This window comes from Microcaecilia unicolor, chromosome 9 (assembly GCF_901765095.1).
Source record: "Microcaecilia unicolor chromosome 9, aMicUni1.1, whole genome shotgun sequence".
In the NCBI taxonomy this organism is placed as follows: domain Eukaryota; kingdom Metazoa; phylum Chordata; class Amphibia; order Gymnophiona; family Siphonopidae; genus Microcaecilia; species Microcaecilia unicolor.
Genome location: NC_044039.1, coordinates 32,522,679 through 32,540,941, shown reverse-complemented (window position 1 = coordinate 32,540,941; position 18,263 = coordinate 32,522,679). Strand labels below are relative to the sequence as shown.

Sequence of the window (18,263 nt, the reverse complement as noted above, 5' to 3'; positions counted from 1 at the left end):
ATTCATTTATATACTGGATCGATTTTAACAATCATCTTGATATACAATACTTCTTTCTTCTGTATGAGAGCTTAAAGATTTGACAAAATGAATGAGAAGATAAAATTGTAATTATATTATGAAAAGAACTTGCCTTAATATGAGTATGACCTTAACAGCTCCTCCTCAGGGAGTGGGGGATTCATCAAGGTGCAGTAAAAATTTGCATTTTAATGCACCCTGATCTCCTGTGGGATTCAGCAGCCTGTGGGATCCTACTGCAGGTTGCTGAATCCTGCCTAAAAAAGCCCGATAAAATAACCCCAGCCCCACAGGGGCTACCTTTCATAGCATTGGTGGTCCAGTGGTGAGGGGGGTCTTTGGGCCGGGGGGGGGGGTCCAGGTGGTCTTCAAGCCGGAACGATGCCCAGTTGCTCCTGCCCCATCCAGTGCCAATCTCAGAATGGCACCCCTAGTGGGGAAATATCCCCTTATATGGAAATCTGACCCCTAGCGGTAGTCGCACCATTCTGAGACAGGCACTGGATAGGACAAGAGCTATCTCCCCTAGCCAAAGCATGCTTGAATCCCTGCATGATCCCTCTGAAGACCCCAAGACCCACCTCCACACTGGACCAGCAATGCTGTGGAAGGTAGCCCGAGTGGGGGATGCTCGAGGTGGGGGGGGGGGGGGGGGGGAGTCCAAGGCCAGTAGGGGGTCTTGATCTGGAAGAGGGCTTGATCAGGGGGAGAGGGACCCAGCCCCGCCAGCTTGGGAGCATCGGGCCTTGGCTTTGTGGCCCAATGCTCCTAGATGGTAAAATAATCCTAGCAAAAAGCTTAGGTTATTTTACCATGCTTTCTTGGCCTTAACGTGTCTTGTGGTGGATCATCACAAGTTGCATTATGGTATTTGCATGATAATGAGATGCAAGTTATGTGCATAATTTACATCTCATTACTCCCTAATCTGCGGTAACTTAAATTTGACCACTGTATTTGGTGGTATTTTAAGTCAAGCGGTGTTATGCCTAAATAATGTACATTCAGGGCCAAATAATAAGTTACGGCCTTAACGCCGATTGATAAATTCCCCCCTTACTGTGATTAGTTAATGTCCAAGCATTTTTTTGTAGTACAGAAAGGTTGATGCTCACCACTACATCCCTTGCTTGCTGTTACAAGGATAGATTTTGAGCCATTACAAATGAATGGGTTGATATATTCAAAGTGTTTTAACCGGCCAAAAACAGCTCCTGGCTGTTTAAATTACCTGTTTGGAGCTAACTGCTCATTTTCAGTAGCACTTAAGCGGTTAATGCCATTGAAAATAACTGGTTAGCGCCAAACTGAAAACCGGCTATTTTGGGGGTGTTCCAGGGGTAGAGTTGGCACTTGGCATAAAAGTCAGTCCTACCTTTATGTGGTGCCCAATAGTCAGTTGCACTTAACTTCATTTTATTTCCCCTTTGCAGGATATAAGTCAGGGGAAGGCCTCCCGAGGCCTTTGCAAACCAAGACTGTGAAAGTAGATGATGAATATCAGGTATATTTATTTATGTATTCAAAATTTCATATACCACTGTAGCTGATGGACAGATCACAGCGGTTTACAAACAAAACAAAAAGAATAAGAAAAGAACTACATATGCAATAGGAAAGAAAACATACATACAACATACATACGTACAACGTGCAGGATGTCAGAAACAGAAGGAAGCCTTGCGCGGGAAGAAGAAGACCTCGGCTGCAGGGGTTGGGGTCCCCCACCAGCAAAGGTAGGCGACGGTGGGTTGGTGGCGGGAGGGGGGGTCGAGAGGGTCGTCGGCGGGGGGGGGGGGCAAAGTTGTTGGCGGTGGCGGGATCGGCAATGGCGGGGGGGGTCGGCGGCGCCGGGGGGGGGGGGCTAAAATGTGCCCCCTCACCTCGGGCTCTGGACCCCCCTCCTGCCGAAGTCTGGCTACGCCCCTGCCCCAGCACTAAAAATTTAAAAGAATTTTTTAGCACGCAAGAAGCATGGGCATACACCAACACTAACCTAGTGGTTAGTGCAGTGGACTTTGATCCTGGGGAACTGAGTTCAATTCCCACTGAAGCTCCTTGTAACTGTGGGCAAGACACTTAACCCTCCATTGCCCCTGGTACAAAATAAGTACCTGAATATATGTAAACCGCTTTGAATGTATTTGCAAAAACCTCAGGCGGTATATCAAGTCCCATTTCCCCTTCCCTTTCCCCTACCATGAAGTAATGCATTTTCCCACATGGTAAGAATGCGTTAGTGCTTACCACCACTTAGTAAAAGAGCCCCATAGCTTCCTTCCCTCCCTTTTGTCTTACCACCAAGCTTTGTAATAATGTAAACAGAAATATTTCCTTTTCTGCCAACCTTACAGTTATTTAGCATTTTATCTTGCTTAAAATATAAAGTACTTTTAAATAAGTCAGAATTTTTTCCCAGAAATAGGCCTCTTGAAGGCAATTTTCAGAGCATTTAGGGTCCCTTATACTAAAGTACGTAGATGCCTATGCGCGTCCAACAGACGTCTAATTGGCACTACCGCCTGGCTACTGCATGCCCTGGGTGGTAATTCCATTTTTGGCGTGCACCCAAAACACGCAGTAGAAAATATTTTCTACTGCGTGGCATTTACCTAGCGGTTATCGGCAGTTTACGCACATTGAACGCTTACCACCCAGTTAGCGCACAAGACCTTACTGCTAAGTCAAAGGGTGGTGGTAAGGTCTCAGGCCAAAAATAGACACACTCTGGTTTTAATTTTGCTGCACGTCCATTTTCCAGCAGGAAAAAAAATGCCTTTTTTCCAGGCGCACTAACGAAATAGATCAACGTTTCCAAAACACGCGCCTATACCAGCACAGGCCACTTTTAGGTGCACCTTAGTAAAAGGGCCCCTTAGCTAGGTAAATAGTGATTTACTCAGCTAAGATGGCATGGCTGAAAATTGCTTTCCCTCAGGCTGGCCAAAAGTACTTTCCTTTGCCAAGTTGGGTGGTGAGAGGCAACTTTGGCGGAGGAACTGGTGTTCTTTGGAAAAATCCACGTAGTTGTCCCAACTGTTTTACCCTTTCGCTGACTGGACAAACAGAAGGTGTAAAGTAGGCCTCAGAAGAGGAGGCAACAATTTGTTTGTTGAGGTCCAGTTAGGCGCTTTATTTTGGTTGAATTATCCTGGAAAGTGTGTCGTTAGATATCAATCTGTAAAGTGTATGTTCTTTGATCCTGACTATTTGTCTACCTTTTTGAATTCCTCTCTCAACCTCTGAGCCAGCAAGAATTTCCGTTCCATAGAAATGTACACTGCTAACCTATCTTCTGTTAGGCTATATGTATTGTAAATGTAATTTATTGACATTTTTCCTTGTTCCCTCTCGTAGACAGGGGCGTATCTGCGTGGGGCCACAGGGGCCTGGGCCCCCGCAGATTTCACCCTGGACCCCCCTACCGCCGTTAACCCTCCCCCGCCTACCGTGGTCACCTACCCCCGAGGTCCACTCCTGCCGGTTTTTTAAAATATTACTTCAGCTGGCGGGGGACCCCAACCCCCGCCAGCCCAGCCGAGGTCTTTAACTTCTTCATCCTCGTGCTGTTCCTGCAATGCATCCTTCCAGTTGGACGGAGTTTGACATCGCAGCACGTTGTACGTGCAGGACGTCAACGTGCTGCGACGTCAAACTCCGTCCAACTGGAAGGATGCATTGCAGGTTTAACAGCACAAGGATGAAGAAGTTAAAGACCTCGGCTGGCCTGGCGGGGGTTGGGGTCCCCCGCCAGCTGAAGTAATATTTAAAAAAACGGCAGGAGCGGACCTCGGGGGGGTAGGTGACCGCGGTAGGCGGGGAAAGGGTTGACGGTAGGCGGGGGAGGGTTAACAGCGGTGGGGGGGGGGGTTATAATGTGCCCCCTCACTCTAGCCCCTGCCCCCCCTACCGCCGAACCTCAGATACGCCCCTGCTTGTAGATTGAGTTGAAGGGGTAAATTTACAATATTTCTTCAAAATTATTGACTACCTACATTTTTGAATATTGTTTTCTGATACTTCTTTTTGTTTCTGTATCAAGATAGTGTTATCTTGGAATACATGTATATAAGCATATAAAAATGAAAGTAAAAATAGACGGTGTAATGAGGTAAGCAGCTTAGCAAACATTCCTTTTACTAGCTAATTTTCAAAGAAGAACTGACGGCATAGGGGGTCTTTTACTAAGGCGTGCTGGCGTTTTTAGCGTGTGCTAAAAATAGGCGCGCGCTAAACGCTAGAGACGCCAATGTATTCCAGTGGGCATCTTTAGCGTTTAGCATGCGTCTGTTTTTAGTACGCGCTGAAAACGCCAGCACGCCTTAGTAAAAGACCCTCATAATTTCCCCTTGAAAATGATCTAGAAAACACATATGTGCTTTGCAACTTTGCAAATGACTGAAAAATGCCTTCCTATTTTCAAAACTGTTCCTGTCCCATGCTGATTTTGAATCAAACAGTCATAGTGAACATAAAGCTTCTAGATCTGTGCAAAATTAGGCTTAAATAAAGTCAGTCTGCCAATATTCAATGCTATTTAACCACTTAACTGTCTATCCGTAAATATTCAATGAATATTCGCGGTCAGTGCTTAGCGGATAACTAGTTATATTGCGTGATAGAACTGACTATCTGCTACTATTCAGTACATCGCTGGCTGTTTATAGCAGACCTATCTTTGACCAGTTGAAACTTAACTAGCCAGCGCTGAATATCGGCTTCACTGGTTAAGTTTAGAGCCAAAAATAAACCAGATGTTCAATACTGGTCACTGGAAATGGCCCGCCATTGAATATCCGAACTCACCGCTGACCGTGGGAATTAGCCAGGCTGCCTCCTGCAGTTTGAATATCGGCCCCAGTGTGCTTGCATCATTTTGAGATAGTACATTTTTCACCCAGGGGCCCTTTTACTAAGCCACGTAAGCTCCTACGTGCACCCAACGCACATCAATTTGGAGTTACCGCCTGGCTACCACATGGCCCGGGCAGTAATTTCATATTTTATGTGCGCCGGAAAATCATTTTTATTTTCCTGTGCACGGCAGAAACCGGGTGGTAATTGTCATTCTACGCGTGTAGACGATTACCGCATGGTTACTGCATAAGAGCTTACCGCTAAGTCAATGGGTGGCATTAAGGTCTCAGACCCAAAATGGACGCAAGCCAATTTTTATTTTACCGCACATCCATTTTCGGCAAAAATTTTAAAAAGGCTTTTACAGGCGCGCTGAAAAATGGATCTGCAAAACACGTGTCTACATTAGCGCAGCCCATTTTTCAGCACACCTTAGTAAAAGGATCCCCCAAAGCTGTACTTTCTTGCAACTTCTAGAAAGAAAAAAAATTTCTTCAGAAATTGTAGGTCAAAACTTGTGCAGAAAGAGGAGTAAAACTATCATGCTATAACTCACTGTAGCCAGATAAGAAATGTAGGAGGAATTCCCTAGAAACCTAGGAAAGCATGAGTGAGATCATCAAGGATTAACACAATGATGGAATGGCAGAGGGCATGTGCACAGACTGCTAATGAGTGTGTTTTTCAGATCTGTATTTTACAGGCGTTTCATGTTGATGTTTAATCTTATTTACCAATTGTAGACAGAAGAGGGCAAGTTAGAAGATGAAGTACTCCAAAAAAGGTTAGACGCAATCTGGTGGGATCTGCACGTCCCATATCATGATAGGCTGGATATGGCAATCAAATACAGTTCCAGTAAATACCAAGGATATCTCAGAAAGGTAGCTATGGTATTAATACGGCTCATACATATCCTTGTGAAAGTATATAAATTCAGAATTCACTGACTCACAACTTTCTAAAATCAAAGTGTTGCAGTTTGTTCTTAATTTAAAACTGAAAAACCCGAAAACATCAATGTTAGCCAATTATATCTTAGTCAAACCAAGTTCTAGTTTGTTATCCTCAGTGAAGAGGCATTTTTTAAAATCAGTGATGGCTTTCATTTAGGTGGGATGGTACAATCATAGCCCCAGAAATTAAGAGGCAATTAAGTAACACAAAAACTTGTAGGGGCAGTTTAATATTTACACTAGCTTGAAGAAGTCTTCAAACCTTTGAACATTTTTAACATTCTGTTGTCTAAAAAATGCAGACCAAAATGCATTAAAGTAGGCGTTTGTTTCACTAACATACTCTACACTTTGAACTTGAAAATTAATTGTAGAAATATTCGAAAAGGAAATTAGACTACAAACCCAAAAGGTATAGCTTGCATAAGTCTTCACAACTGTTGGGAAGCTGTATACTCCCTTCCCTCTAAATTTATAGCTTTCTAGATTAAAAAAATATTACTTGGAGCACAAAACAATTGGATGACAAGAGTATCTGAAAAGCAGGGCATCAGGTATGAGGGTGGTACCAGCACACCATGCTGGCACCCTTAGGCTGGTGGTGGAAGAAAGCTCTCATGGAAGCTGCTGTCATCTCAGAGATGGGTACATCTGTCTGGTCAGCATGCTATTTTGGGAAGCTCCTTCAGGGTAACACGTGAGTGGTTGCATGACTCACGATGAAAATGTTTCCTCTAGAAAATACTCATTACAGCTAAGTTGTTAGCCTAGGGGTTATATTTTCCATTACTTGGTTCCATTTAAAAATTTAACTTCCGGTTGGAGCTGAGTTAGTTGGGGTTTTTTTTTCATTTGCTTTGCTATAAAAAGATATTTATAAATAACATGCACTATTAAAGGAAATGTAACATTTAAATTAATGTAACTTTCTGTTTAAGATTCTTACAGATTGGGAACTAGCTGTAAAATACATCCGAGAACGAGAAGGACTTTTAAGAGAACTGGAAATATTTGAACGAACTGCTTCTGATCCAAACAGATTTTTTCAAAGGGGTATGACGATGTTAATCCCTTCATTGTACAGTTCGTCTTTTCCTCTCCACTTGTCCGTCTCTCTGTAACCCCTCTTGAGAGTTCAGTCCTTGTTCTCTATCACCAACCCCAGATTGTTCTTTCCACCTTGCTGTGCAAGGGCAACTGTACTTTACATCTGAATAGACTGGTGTGTCCTACTTTCTCTCTGGCTGTAGTTCCATTTAATGCAGAAGCTCATCTTTTTCAGGCCGATTTAGATCTTAATCCCTTCTCCTGTTCATAGCCCTGTTTCCTTTAACCATGTACCATATTTAATGAAACTCCCAAATTCTCTTATTCAGTTTTTCTCTTTTCAATAGACTGCAAACTCCACAGAGAGGGCTTTCTCTTGTATATATGCATACAGTACTGTTTATATCTAGTAGTGCTATACATGGGTAGTTACTAACATGGGTTAAGATAATAATGTATGATTTTTGGGATATAACTTACATTATTTGCCCTTAATGCATATTAGCTTACTGCAAAGTAGGGATGTCAAACAACCTTCCAAAACAAATGCAAGAGGAGACTCCAAAGGTAAACACAAAAATCAACCTTTATTTGAACATCAAGTTAAGGCAGGACTGACGGAGCCATGTTTCGGCATGAAATGTCTGCCTCAGGAGTCAAAGCTACGTACAAATAGAAACATATATCAATATATATATATATATACTTAAATAGACAACATGCAAAGTGTAGAAAGTAGAAACAAACATGATAAATATAATAAATACGTGATAAAAGAGACCAGTGGTGTATGGACATAAAATCTGAATCACAAATCAATGCATACAATATAAAAACAAAGCTATAAAAAAACTTCTAATGTAAATCAAAACAGTGAAATATCAAAAATGAAAGATTAAAAATTTCAGTGGCTAATTTACTCTATAGGGCTTGTTTTCAAAGCACTTAGACTTACAAAATTCCATAGGTTACTTAAGTCTAAGTGCTTTGAAAATACGCCTCCTTATCTCATAAAGATAAACAACTTAAAAGGTTACAGTTAACTAAAATTAAAACACTAGCCTTCTTGGTCATTCCTCTGTAAAATTATTGCTGGTAATGCAGTGAAAATGATAGCAGGTATTAAAGGAGCAACATATGTACACTTCTAAGGGATTGAACAAAAGCAGATCTCTAAATAAATATCAACACACATCATTAGCACCCAAAAGTAGAATGATAGAAAAGACAAATAACAGGGCAGCACCATCAAAAATGTAACTCCACCTTTAACTATATTAAAATATAAGGACACAATATAAAGAGACAACAGATTTAAATATAAAAATACATTAAGAATATCTCCATATAAACATAAGAGTACCATAGCATCAGAGACTTAGAAAAAAGGTACTCAAAACCAATAGACTTACTCAGTATTCCTTCATCATGTCCCTACTTTGGTGTTTTTGGACTTGTGCTTTTGCATAGGGGTGTCTCTTCCTTTTTCTTGCTATTAGTTTACTGCAAGACATGCTAAATAATAGTGAGATTCAAAGTAGAGAATGAAATGGGGACAAAGCATGTCCCCATCTCCACCCCATCCCTGCAAAACTAAAACTCCATCTCTACCCCATTCATACCTGGGATCTTGCCAGGTACTTGTGACCTGTATTGGCCACTGTTGAAAACAGAATACGTCTCTAATTCAACTACACCACAAGAGTGGAAGAAGCCAAACCAGAGTTCTCAACTGGATCAACAAATCATTCATCCAAAGTCTGGGAACTGAAAATTTCCCAATTCTGGTTTGTTGGTTTGAGTATAGCTGTGGCACTGACGACTGGGTTCGACTGCTGAAGTTGTATACCAGTTATGCACACTTTACAGTAATCCCAACTGGCTTTTAAGAACCCCTGATGAAGGCTTTAGGTGCTGAAACACGGCCCGTGTAGGGTTCAGTCTGTCAGAATTGGGAAATTTTCAGTCCCCAGACTTTGGAAGAATAAATGATTTGTTGATCCACTTGAGAGCTGTGGTTTGGCTTCTTCCACTCTTGTGGTGTGTCTGCTTTCTCTTGTGGAAGACAAACTTTTTCTGTTTGTACATTCTCTAATTCAAAGCATGCAAATGCTTGCAGAACACGCCATTATTATGCTAATCAATGAATGCATCTTGTGTTTAACTTTGTAAGCTGCGTTGTTCATGGAAAGAAAATGCTAGCAGTGGCATAGGAAGGGGGGGGGTGGGGCGGTCCGCCACGGGTACACGCCGCTGGGGGGTTGTCGGCTCTGCTGGTTCCCTGCTCCCTCTGCCCTGGGGCAGAGAGAGCAGGGAACCAGCGGAGCCGACGCAGCTCCCAGCGACGTGCACTCGGGGGCGGATTGGCCCTGTCGCCCGCCCCTCGCTTCCTAATTCAAGTAAGAATGCGCTCCGGAGGGGGGAGGGTGCGCGCCGGGGGGGGGGGCGCCGTGCTGCGCAGCGGCGACCCACCCCAGGTGTCAGCCGCCCTCGCTACAGCACTGAATGCTAGCTTTAAAGTGGTGTTATTTTTCTTCCCCAGGACCATCAGACTGCTAATATGTGGTCTAATATATACTCTTGGACCCCTATTCCCACAGCACTGAAAGTCTCTTTCACCCACCCCCAATCCTCCCAGCACTGACTGGGTGTTTTCCTGCTAGTTAGGCAGAGGAGAAGGGGAGCAGGGGCAAGTTCAGTCACTCCTGCCCTGTGGGTCTTTGGGTTCAAAATAGTGCCTTAATGTGGTCAAGCTGTGAAATTTAAGGTGCTTAAATTTAGGAGGTAAGCTTTTATTAAATACTGGGCTGGATATTTTGACCAGTATACTACTGCATAATGAAAATACATCAGTATCCTGGCACAGCCATTTAGTAGGTGTTGTTTTCTCAAATGAGGTAATGTCTAAAGAGCTAGAAGAACAGGGAATGCTAAATAATAAACCGAGTGCAGGGAAAATCAAAAGATACTCATTTCAGGAAATGAATTAGAAAAAAGGTACAGATTGAACAAGAGACCGTTTTTGGGCAAAAGCCAGAAACTACACTGGCAAGGATGAATAAAGGTCCCTCTTATTAAAATAAATGGAGCTAGATTCAGTGTTATGCAAATACTGCTCACAATTTTGGAAAATTAAACTCTGATCTTTTCCCCTGGGGCAGTATGGAGAAGTGTGGTCAGTGAAGGTTACATATCCCAGATCTTTTTCTGTGACCCAAAGAAAATAATCTGAAAATTCAGACGAGTATATTTTTCAGAAAAACAAATTAGCCAGAAAAGTACTCCCTCCCGTTCTGGTTCAATAAATATGTTGGGTGCATAGAGCTTTGTGAAAATGGTAGCTCAACAGGAGTGAAAGTGACTAGGGGGCACGCATCAGGAGTCACTGCCCAGGAAAAGGATCTAGGTGTCATCGTTGATGTTATGTTGAAACCCTCTGTTATGATGCGTCTGTTTTGCTCCATGGTGTGACCATACCTCAAATACTGTGTGCAAATCTGGTGAATGCGTCTCAAAAAAGATATAATGGAATTAGAAAGGGTAACAAAAATGATAAAGGGGATGGGATGACTTTCCTATGAGGAAAGGCTAAAGCGACTAGGGCTCTTCAGCTTGGAGGAGATACTGAGCAGAGTGGAATGGGTAGATGTGAATTGCTTGTTTTACCCTTTCCAAAACTTCTAGGACTAGGGGGCATGCAATGAAGCTACTAAGTAGTAAATTTAAAACAAAGTGGAGAAAATATTTCTTCACTGAATGTGTAATTAAACTCTGGAATTTGTTGCCAGAGAATATGGTAAAAGCAGTTAGCTTAGCAGGGTTTAAAATTTTTGCGGATAATTTCCTAAATGAAAATCCATAAGTGCACTGAAAAAGCTTACCTACTACTACTACTTATCATTTCTATAGCACTGCAAGGCATACGCAGCGCTGTACACCATACACAAAAAAGACAGTCCCTGCTCAAAGAGCTTATAATCTAGATAAGACAGCCAGACAGACAGAACAATTAAGGGTAAGGGAATAAAGAGGTGAGGATAAAAAGGACAGGGCAAGAGAGCAGTGGTTAGGAGTCAAAAGCAGTGGTAAAGAGGTGGGCTTTAAGTTTGGACTTGAAAACAGCCAAAGAGGGGGCTAGATGTACAGGCTCGGGAAGTTTATTCCAGGCGTGAGGTGCAGCAAGATAAAAGGAACAGAGTCTGGAATTAGCAGTAGAGGAGAAGGGGACAGATAAGAGAGATTTATCAACAGAACGGAGTACCCGAAGAGGGGCGTAGGGAGAGACAAGAGTGGAGAGGTCCTGGGGAGCGGCAGAGTGAATTCACTTATAGGTCAGTAAGAGAAGTTTGAATTGAATGCTTTTAATGATTAATTATTAATACTTTTGCCAGTCCCGCATGCTAATGGAAAAATTAGCATGGGACCAGCAGAAATGACAAAGACCTATTTACAGCAACAGGAAAAATAGATTTTGCCATGTTAGGACGTGCAAAGTCTATTTTATACCTATTCTTAGTAAAAGGACCCTTTAGTCTGTTGTGTTGAAAAGTTTCTTTAAGAAGATAGCTAAAAGGTTTTGAGCTATGATTTGGCAATTATGACATGACATGGTAATATTTCTGATTCTCAATGATCTAGGACATAAAGCAACATTTTTGGCAAGAGTGACAGAGTCAAAGAAAAGGAAGAAACTGCATTCACAGATCTCAGAAATTGAAAGAGAACTTTTGAAAGTTTTGCACAGGTTAGAAAAGAAGTTTAAGGATACAGTCACTTATAAGGTAAGTAAAGGGTCATGAACTTGATATACCACCTTTCTGTGGTACAACCAAAGTATTTTACATGTCCTTAGTGGGCTCACAGTCTAAGGGGTCCTTTTACTAAACTGCAGTAGGATCTACGCGTGTGCAGTGTGCGCCCCAATGAGGCCAGGCCAGTGCACCCTCCTGGCGGTAAGTTCAGATTTGGTGCGCGCCCATAACACGTGGATGGATTATTTATTTATTTATTTCCTCCTACGAACCGGCATTTGGCACGCGCTGACCCGTCACCGCACATGTAGCGTGTGAGCCTTTACTGCTAGATCAATGGGTGGCGTTAAGGGCTGAGGCCGGTTTTGGGCACGCGCTGGTTTCATTTTGACCCCAGGCCCTTTTCCCGTCCCATTAAAAAAAGCCCTTTTTTGCAGATGTGGTAAAAACTGGCCCGGCACGCACCCAGTACACATGCCTACACTATCGCAGGCCACTTTTTAACGCAGCTTAGTAAAAGGACCCCCCCAAGTATTTTGGTTTTCTATCTGGGGCAGTGGAGGGTTAAATGACTTTCCCAGGGTCACCAGGAGCTGTAGTGGGAATTGAATCCACTTCCCCAGGTTCTTAGCCCACTGCATTAACCATTAGGCTACACTTCCACTCCAGGAGTATGTGCTAAAAGCCCAGTGTGGACAACAACCGCCCCCCCCCCCCCCCCCCCCATTCTATAATGTGAGCACCATTTGCACACTCACATTGTGAAATGCTAACACTTATGCAAATGAATGTTAGATTTCCTTGTAATTGCTGGTTGGGTGCTAAGCGGCAGTCTGTATTCTTGGTGTGCAACTTGTACAGCACACATGCAAAGGGAGGGGGTGTTCACAGGGGCAGGGCATGGGCGTCTCTCACAAGTCCATGCACATGTTATAGCATAGCACCATTTATACTGTAAATGCCAGATTTGCACCTGCTTTAGACATGACATAAGTTGTCAAGCCTAAATATTGGCACTGACCCCCGGATTCTATATAGTTCGCGTAGATTTAGGTACCAAAATCGTCATGGATTCTATAACACCACGCGTAACTTAATTGGCATAACAAGCTAATGAGCGCTGATAACAGCACTTAACAAGCAGTAATGCGCACTAATTGGCACTGATTAGAATTTAGGCGCACAACTCGCTAAGCGTGTTCTATAACGTTGTGCACCGAACTTCTAATTCATGGAAGCAAAAGGGGGCGTAGTTATGGATGGGGAAATGGGAGTTTCATGGGTGTTCCAAAATTTAGGCAGCTAGTTATAGAATATGGCCCAGTGCACCTAAATCTACGCTGTGATTTACACCAGGTTTTCGTTGGCGTAAATGGATATTCGCGGATATAATCGGCGCCTAAATCTAGGTACTGATTATAGAATACACTTAGTTGACACTGATTTGTGCACCAGTTTTTTTAGGCGCCATATATAGAATCTTCTCCTAAATGCTGACTTATCCTACTATATAAATGAAGAGTGATCGACGTGCCGCGCATGCGCAGAATGTCAGAAATCTCTTCCGAGTTCCGACATTGACTGGCGAGCACCAGGTGGGCGGGGATTGTCTGACAGCAGCTCCGAGGCGCACTCCGTCTCCGACAGGTACGATGAGCTGCTGTGACCCGGGTGCTTTCCTCTGCCACCATCCTCCAGAGCGGCTTTCCTGGGCGGGGGCTCGGCTGCACCCGGCGTTGCTCCGACCGCTTTCTTGCCCGTTTTAATGGGCTCAATGGCTTGTACTAGTATATTCTATAATGGAATATTTGGTGCACATTTAGTAATGCATTATGGAATTGCCTAGTTAGTATGTAAAGTCCTTCTTTATGAGTGATAAGCACTTAACTTAAACCGAATAGGTGTACATTATCCCCCAGATTCCATATATTGGGCCCACAGTTGGGTGCGGGTGTCGATCCAAGATGTGTGCCCAACTAAATTGGCTAACAAGCCAATCAGTGCTAGTAATTGGGTGCTAATTGTAACTAATCTCCTTAACCAACAGTTAATCCTTAACAAAAAAAATCCCACCGGGGGGGGGTTTGAGGGCATATGCCAAAAACGAGAACCGCTAGAAAAATAGAACGTAATTCATAATATAATTTATAGAGGGGTACACAGAGAGTTCAGTATAGGCTGTATTAACAACCGAGCCAATCTTCAGTGAGTCTAGTCGGAAATGCGGCTCACTGCCAGGCTCTATACATCATATTATACTCTCTTTCAAGTGTTTCCCTAATTTTTTATGTGAATACACCTCTGCAAACCTAAGTGAAAAATAATATTAATAATAGAATTTTGCAATACCCGCTTTTGGCATATATCCACGCAAGTCCTTTAAGGGGAAAAAACTCCTTTGACTACAAAAACTCAAATGGCTCAACTTTTGAACCTTGTGTAGTAACAAATACAACTATCTTACAAATGCACTGGATAAATTGTATAGTCAGGACCAGGACCAAACTTATCAGAGTGTAAAGTTCTTTCAAAATTCTCCAGTAGAATATCCTGAGATAAATCACAAGCTGTTGATCATAATTGCCACCCTGTTAGCCAGTGATTTATAATTTCTTTGGATGAATGTGACCACCAAAATCAATCATCAAACTTACTCACTATGACTGCCTTAATTTTTTCCCAGAAGATATAATCCTCTTGTGTTGCCTGTATAATATCATCATGTTTCCAAAGAGTTGAGTGGCAGGATGTTAAGCCCCCCACCCTCCCAATTCTACCATGTTGTAGCCTTTGACCAATCCTCTGATCAGATACAGAGGTCATCTGATAATCCATGCTCCAAGGTCCATTCCTGGCATGGAAGAAACATAGTTCTTTGGGCAGGAGGGAGGGAATTTTATAAAGAATTTTCCACGTATAAAGCTTGTTTTTCACATGGAAAAGTGATTATTATAAAATTGTGCAAAGGTAGTCGTGTGAAAAGTAGGTGCACCAAAAGATAACACCTTTTTTTACACAATCTGTATCCAGGCATTACTAGGGATGTTTCTTGGGCAGAGTTGTGTTATAAGCACAAACTTTATAAACTATGGCATACACGCCAACCCCCTAATTCTTTAAAAGTCTCAAAAATTTGGGCCAATTTGTGTGTGCAATTTAATTGAATAATGAGCTAATTAGTGCCAATAATTGGCTTTTTAACAAGCAATTATTGGCACTAATTAGATTTAGTAAATTTAGGCGTGGGATCCTCACCTAAATTTTACGCACGCGTAAAAGATGGCATGGAAATGGGAGGGTCATGGGCGGAACGGGGGCATTCCGAGCATTCACATGCGTTGTTATAGAATACAGGGGATACGCGCCCAATTTAGGTGTGTACATTTGTACCACATTTAAATTGGTGCAAATGGCTGTGCCTAAAGTTAGAAGTGAGTCCCAGGCTTATTCTATTAACTGCATCTAACTGTAAGCGCGGCTTATAGAATAATGGTTTTTTGGTGCCATATATAGAATTCACCCCTTAGGGATTCATTTTATAACAGGATGCCTGTTATAAGGAATCCTATGCAGAAAGAATGGATCCTCAGAAGCTTAGCCGAGATTGGGAGGCGGGGCTGGTGTTTGGGTGGTGGGGCTAGTTCTGGGCAAGACTTCTACGGTCTGTGTCCTGAAAATGGCAGATACAAATCAAGGTAAGGTATACACAAGAAGTAGCACATATGAGTTTATCTTGTTGGGCAGACTAGATGGACCGTGCAGGTCTTTTTCTGCCGTCATCTACTATGTTAATGTGTGAAAATTCCAAAAAGGTACCTGCTTTATGGTTGTGCAATGATTCAGTAATGCACAAATGTGCTCACACAAAATAACATCTGCTCCATATTGTACTCTTTATAAGTACTTATACCTCCTAAAGACACTAAATTTTTTTAGGGAGCTCTCACAAAATGTCAAAACTTCCAAACTCCCATAAACGATAAATATACCACAAACCTCAGCGGAGTCACTCACCGATTCATGTCTTAATTCAGCAAGAATTATACACCCAACTTCTCATCGGTGTATGGTAATAATTTTCTAATATCAAATTTTAAACTTAAATATGTATATCTTTTTTTTCTTTTGTAATTTATATGAAAAATATATTTGAAAAGGAACTCAGCTTTAATCCATTCTTATAATTTTATAGATGCTTAAATTGTAATACTCATCTCAAAGATGTATTTCAGCCGGGGGGGGGGGGGGGGGGAGGGTTTGTCCGACATAGACTATGTTTCGCTTTTCATCTGTATCAAGGCATACCCCCCCTGTTTAGAACAACACTAATATACCTCCTCTTTGATGTTATCCATTCAGTGTCAATGGGAACACTAATTAGTAAGTGATCTTATTGGAACATCCGTATACAAATACCCCCTCATTTTATATTCTTAGTTTCCAAATGTACGTGCTATTTCCAGACAAACATTATAAAATACTAGCAGTTATGTGAATGAATATTACATTCATACATTGGGCGAGTTCCACACTTGCGCACTTAGGGGTCCTTTTACTAAGCTGTGTAAGCGTCTACACGCGCCCAACGTGCGCCAAAATGGAGTTACCGCTCGACTACTGTGTGGCTCTTGTAATTTCATTTTTGGCGCACGTCCGAAAAATATTTTTTTATTTTCTGGTGCGCGTAGCGGACGCACGCCAAGTTGCATCTGACGCACATAGGTCATTACCGCCCAATTTTGTTACCGCTAGGTCTATGGCTGGTGGTAAGGTCTCAGACCCAAAATGAATGAGCAGCAATTTTGCTTTTGCCGCATGTCCATTTTCGGCAAAAAAAGGCCTTTTTTTACAGGTGCACTGAAAAATGATTCTGCGCGCGCCCAAAACCCACGCCTACACTACCGCAGGCCATTTTTCAGCATGCCTTTGTAAAAGGACCCCATAACTTATAAAATATTCCGTTACATGCTAAAGCGCAACCTTTACACCTGCCTTTTACCTGGCATATATGCTAGTGCCTAAATATTGGTGTAAAAATGCAGACTTACACTCTGTTCTGTAATGCAGTCTGGGTGCCTAGATGCCATTACAGAATTTGCGCTTGGTGCCCTGCAGTTTGGTACCAAATTTGGGTGACCTTTATAGAAAATCTTTTTCCATGAGTAAAGCATGTTTTATACATGAAAAAGGGGTCTTATAAAATTGCATGGCTGCATATACACTTATGAGTTCATGCACTGATAGGATGTTCCACATCTAGGCATTCCCTGGGGTGAGGGGGGATAATTTCAGCAGAGTTGTGATGCATACACACATTTTATAAAATACACAAATACACGGACAGAGTGTTTGCACACATTGCACCTGCCTCCAAGCAAGTGTAAGTCTAAGTTTGTTCAAGAGCAGTTGTGCATTACTAGGTGTCATTGTATGAGTTTATTGCATAAAGGTACATAGTGACCTTTTTAGACTTTCCACATCGGTATTGTCCCTCCACAGAGAATAATTTTATAGCAGGCCATCTAACTTATGTAGGAATTCATATAAATTATGAAATTTTTAAAAGGACATTACACACATACCTTACCCTTTTTTAAATTCACCCAGGTAGAGTACCCACACCTGTTTACACGTGCTCTCGGACACACGTCTGCTGGTTTATTTTTCATGTTAATGTGTATCTATTATAAAATACATTCAGAATTGTAAACTTCATCCAAACTCCACCCCCATGAATGTTTTCAACCAAGTCACACTGTCTCTGCACATAAGTTGTGTGCCTAAACTCTAGGCATGTTACGAAAATTGATTTCTGTAAGTTGTGTTAGGGCCAAAAAATCACAGTAAAATAACCCTAACTTTTAGCTAGGGTTATTTTACCGCCTGGGACCATTAATCCGCAAAGTCATGGCTCAATGCTCCCAGGCTGGCAGAGCAGCCCCCGTACTTCTCCCCCACCCTCCAAAAGACCCTACTCCTCAGAATCGAGCCTCGCCCACCCCTACCACCCATCCTTCAAAAGGTCCAAGCCTCCTCACTCCACTAGGGGTGCCATTTTTCAGATGGCACCAGACTGGGTATTGCTCCTGTCTGAAGATCCCCTAGACCACCAATGTTTAAGATAGTAGGCCCTTTTAGGGGGTCTAGGGCCATGTGAGGGATGGCGGGAGTGGGGCTTGAGCCAGGGAGGGTCTGGAGCTTAGGGGTGAGTAAGGCCTTTTGGGGGGTGGGGGGTGGGTGGACTGTTCCATTGGCCAGGGAGCATTGGACTGTGGATTTGCAGCCCAAATGCTCCCAGACCACTGGAATAATACTGCTTGCGAGGTGGCTGACAAGCACTGTTATTCATTTACCACATGATTCTGCAACCTGCAGGACTGAGATACTGCAAGTTGCTGAATCTTGTGGTGTATCAAGGTACATAAAAGACAATCTTTTACCACACCTTAATAACTTCCTCCCTTACCGTAAAAATGACAGATGGGAAAAAAATATGGGTTTTATCACTTTGCAGTTTTGGTGAAAACAATTTAAAACTAAGAATAATTTTTTTCAGCATGAATGGTTGTCCAAGATCTGTTTGTTCAAACCACTAAATATAGTACAGATTTTGATAATCCTCATCTATTAC

At 42.4% G+C, this 18,263-nt stretch overlaps 1 protein-coding gene across 1 annotated transcript in view; it reads left to right on the top strand.

The window, feature by feature from the left end:
* Window positions 1-18,263, top strand: part of CCDC87 (coiled-coil domain containing 87) — a 112,261-nt gene that overhangs the window by 91,498 nt on the left and 2,500 nt on the right. Inside the window, exons 17-20 of the mRNA XM_030215471.1 lie at window positions 1,455-1,525; window positions 5,622-5,762; window positions 6,773-6,887; window positions 11,520-11,662. Of these exons, the coding sequence (XP_030071331.1) occupies window positions 1,455-1,525; window positions 5,622-5,762; window positions 6,773-6,887; window positions 11,520-11,662 (470 nt within the window). The remainder of the gene's footprint in view (window positions 1-1,454; window positions 1,526-5,621; window positions 5,763-6,772; window positions 6,888-11,519; window positions 11,663-18,263) is intronic.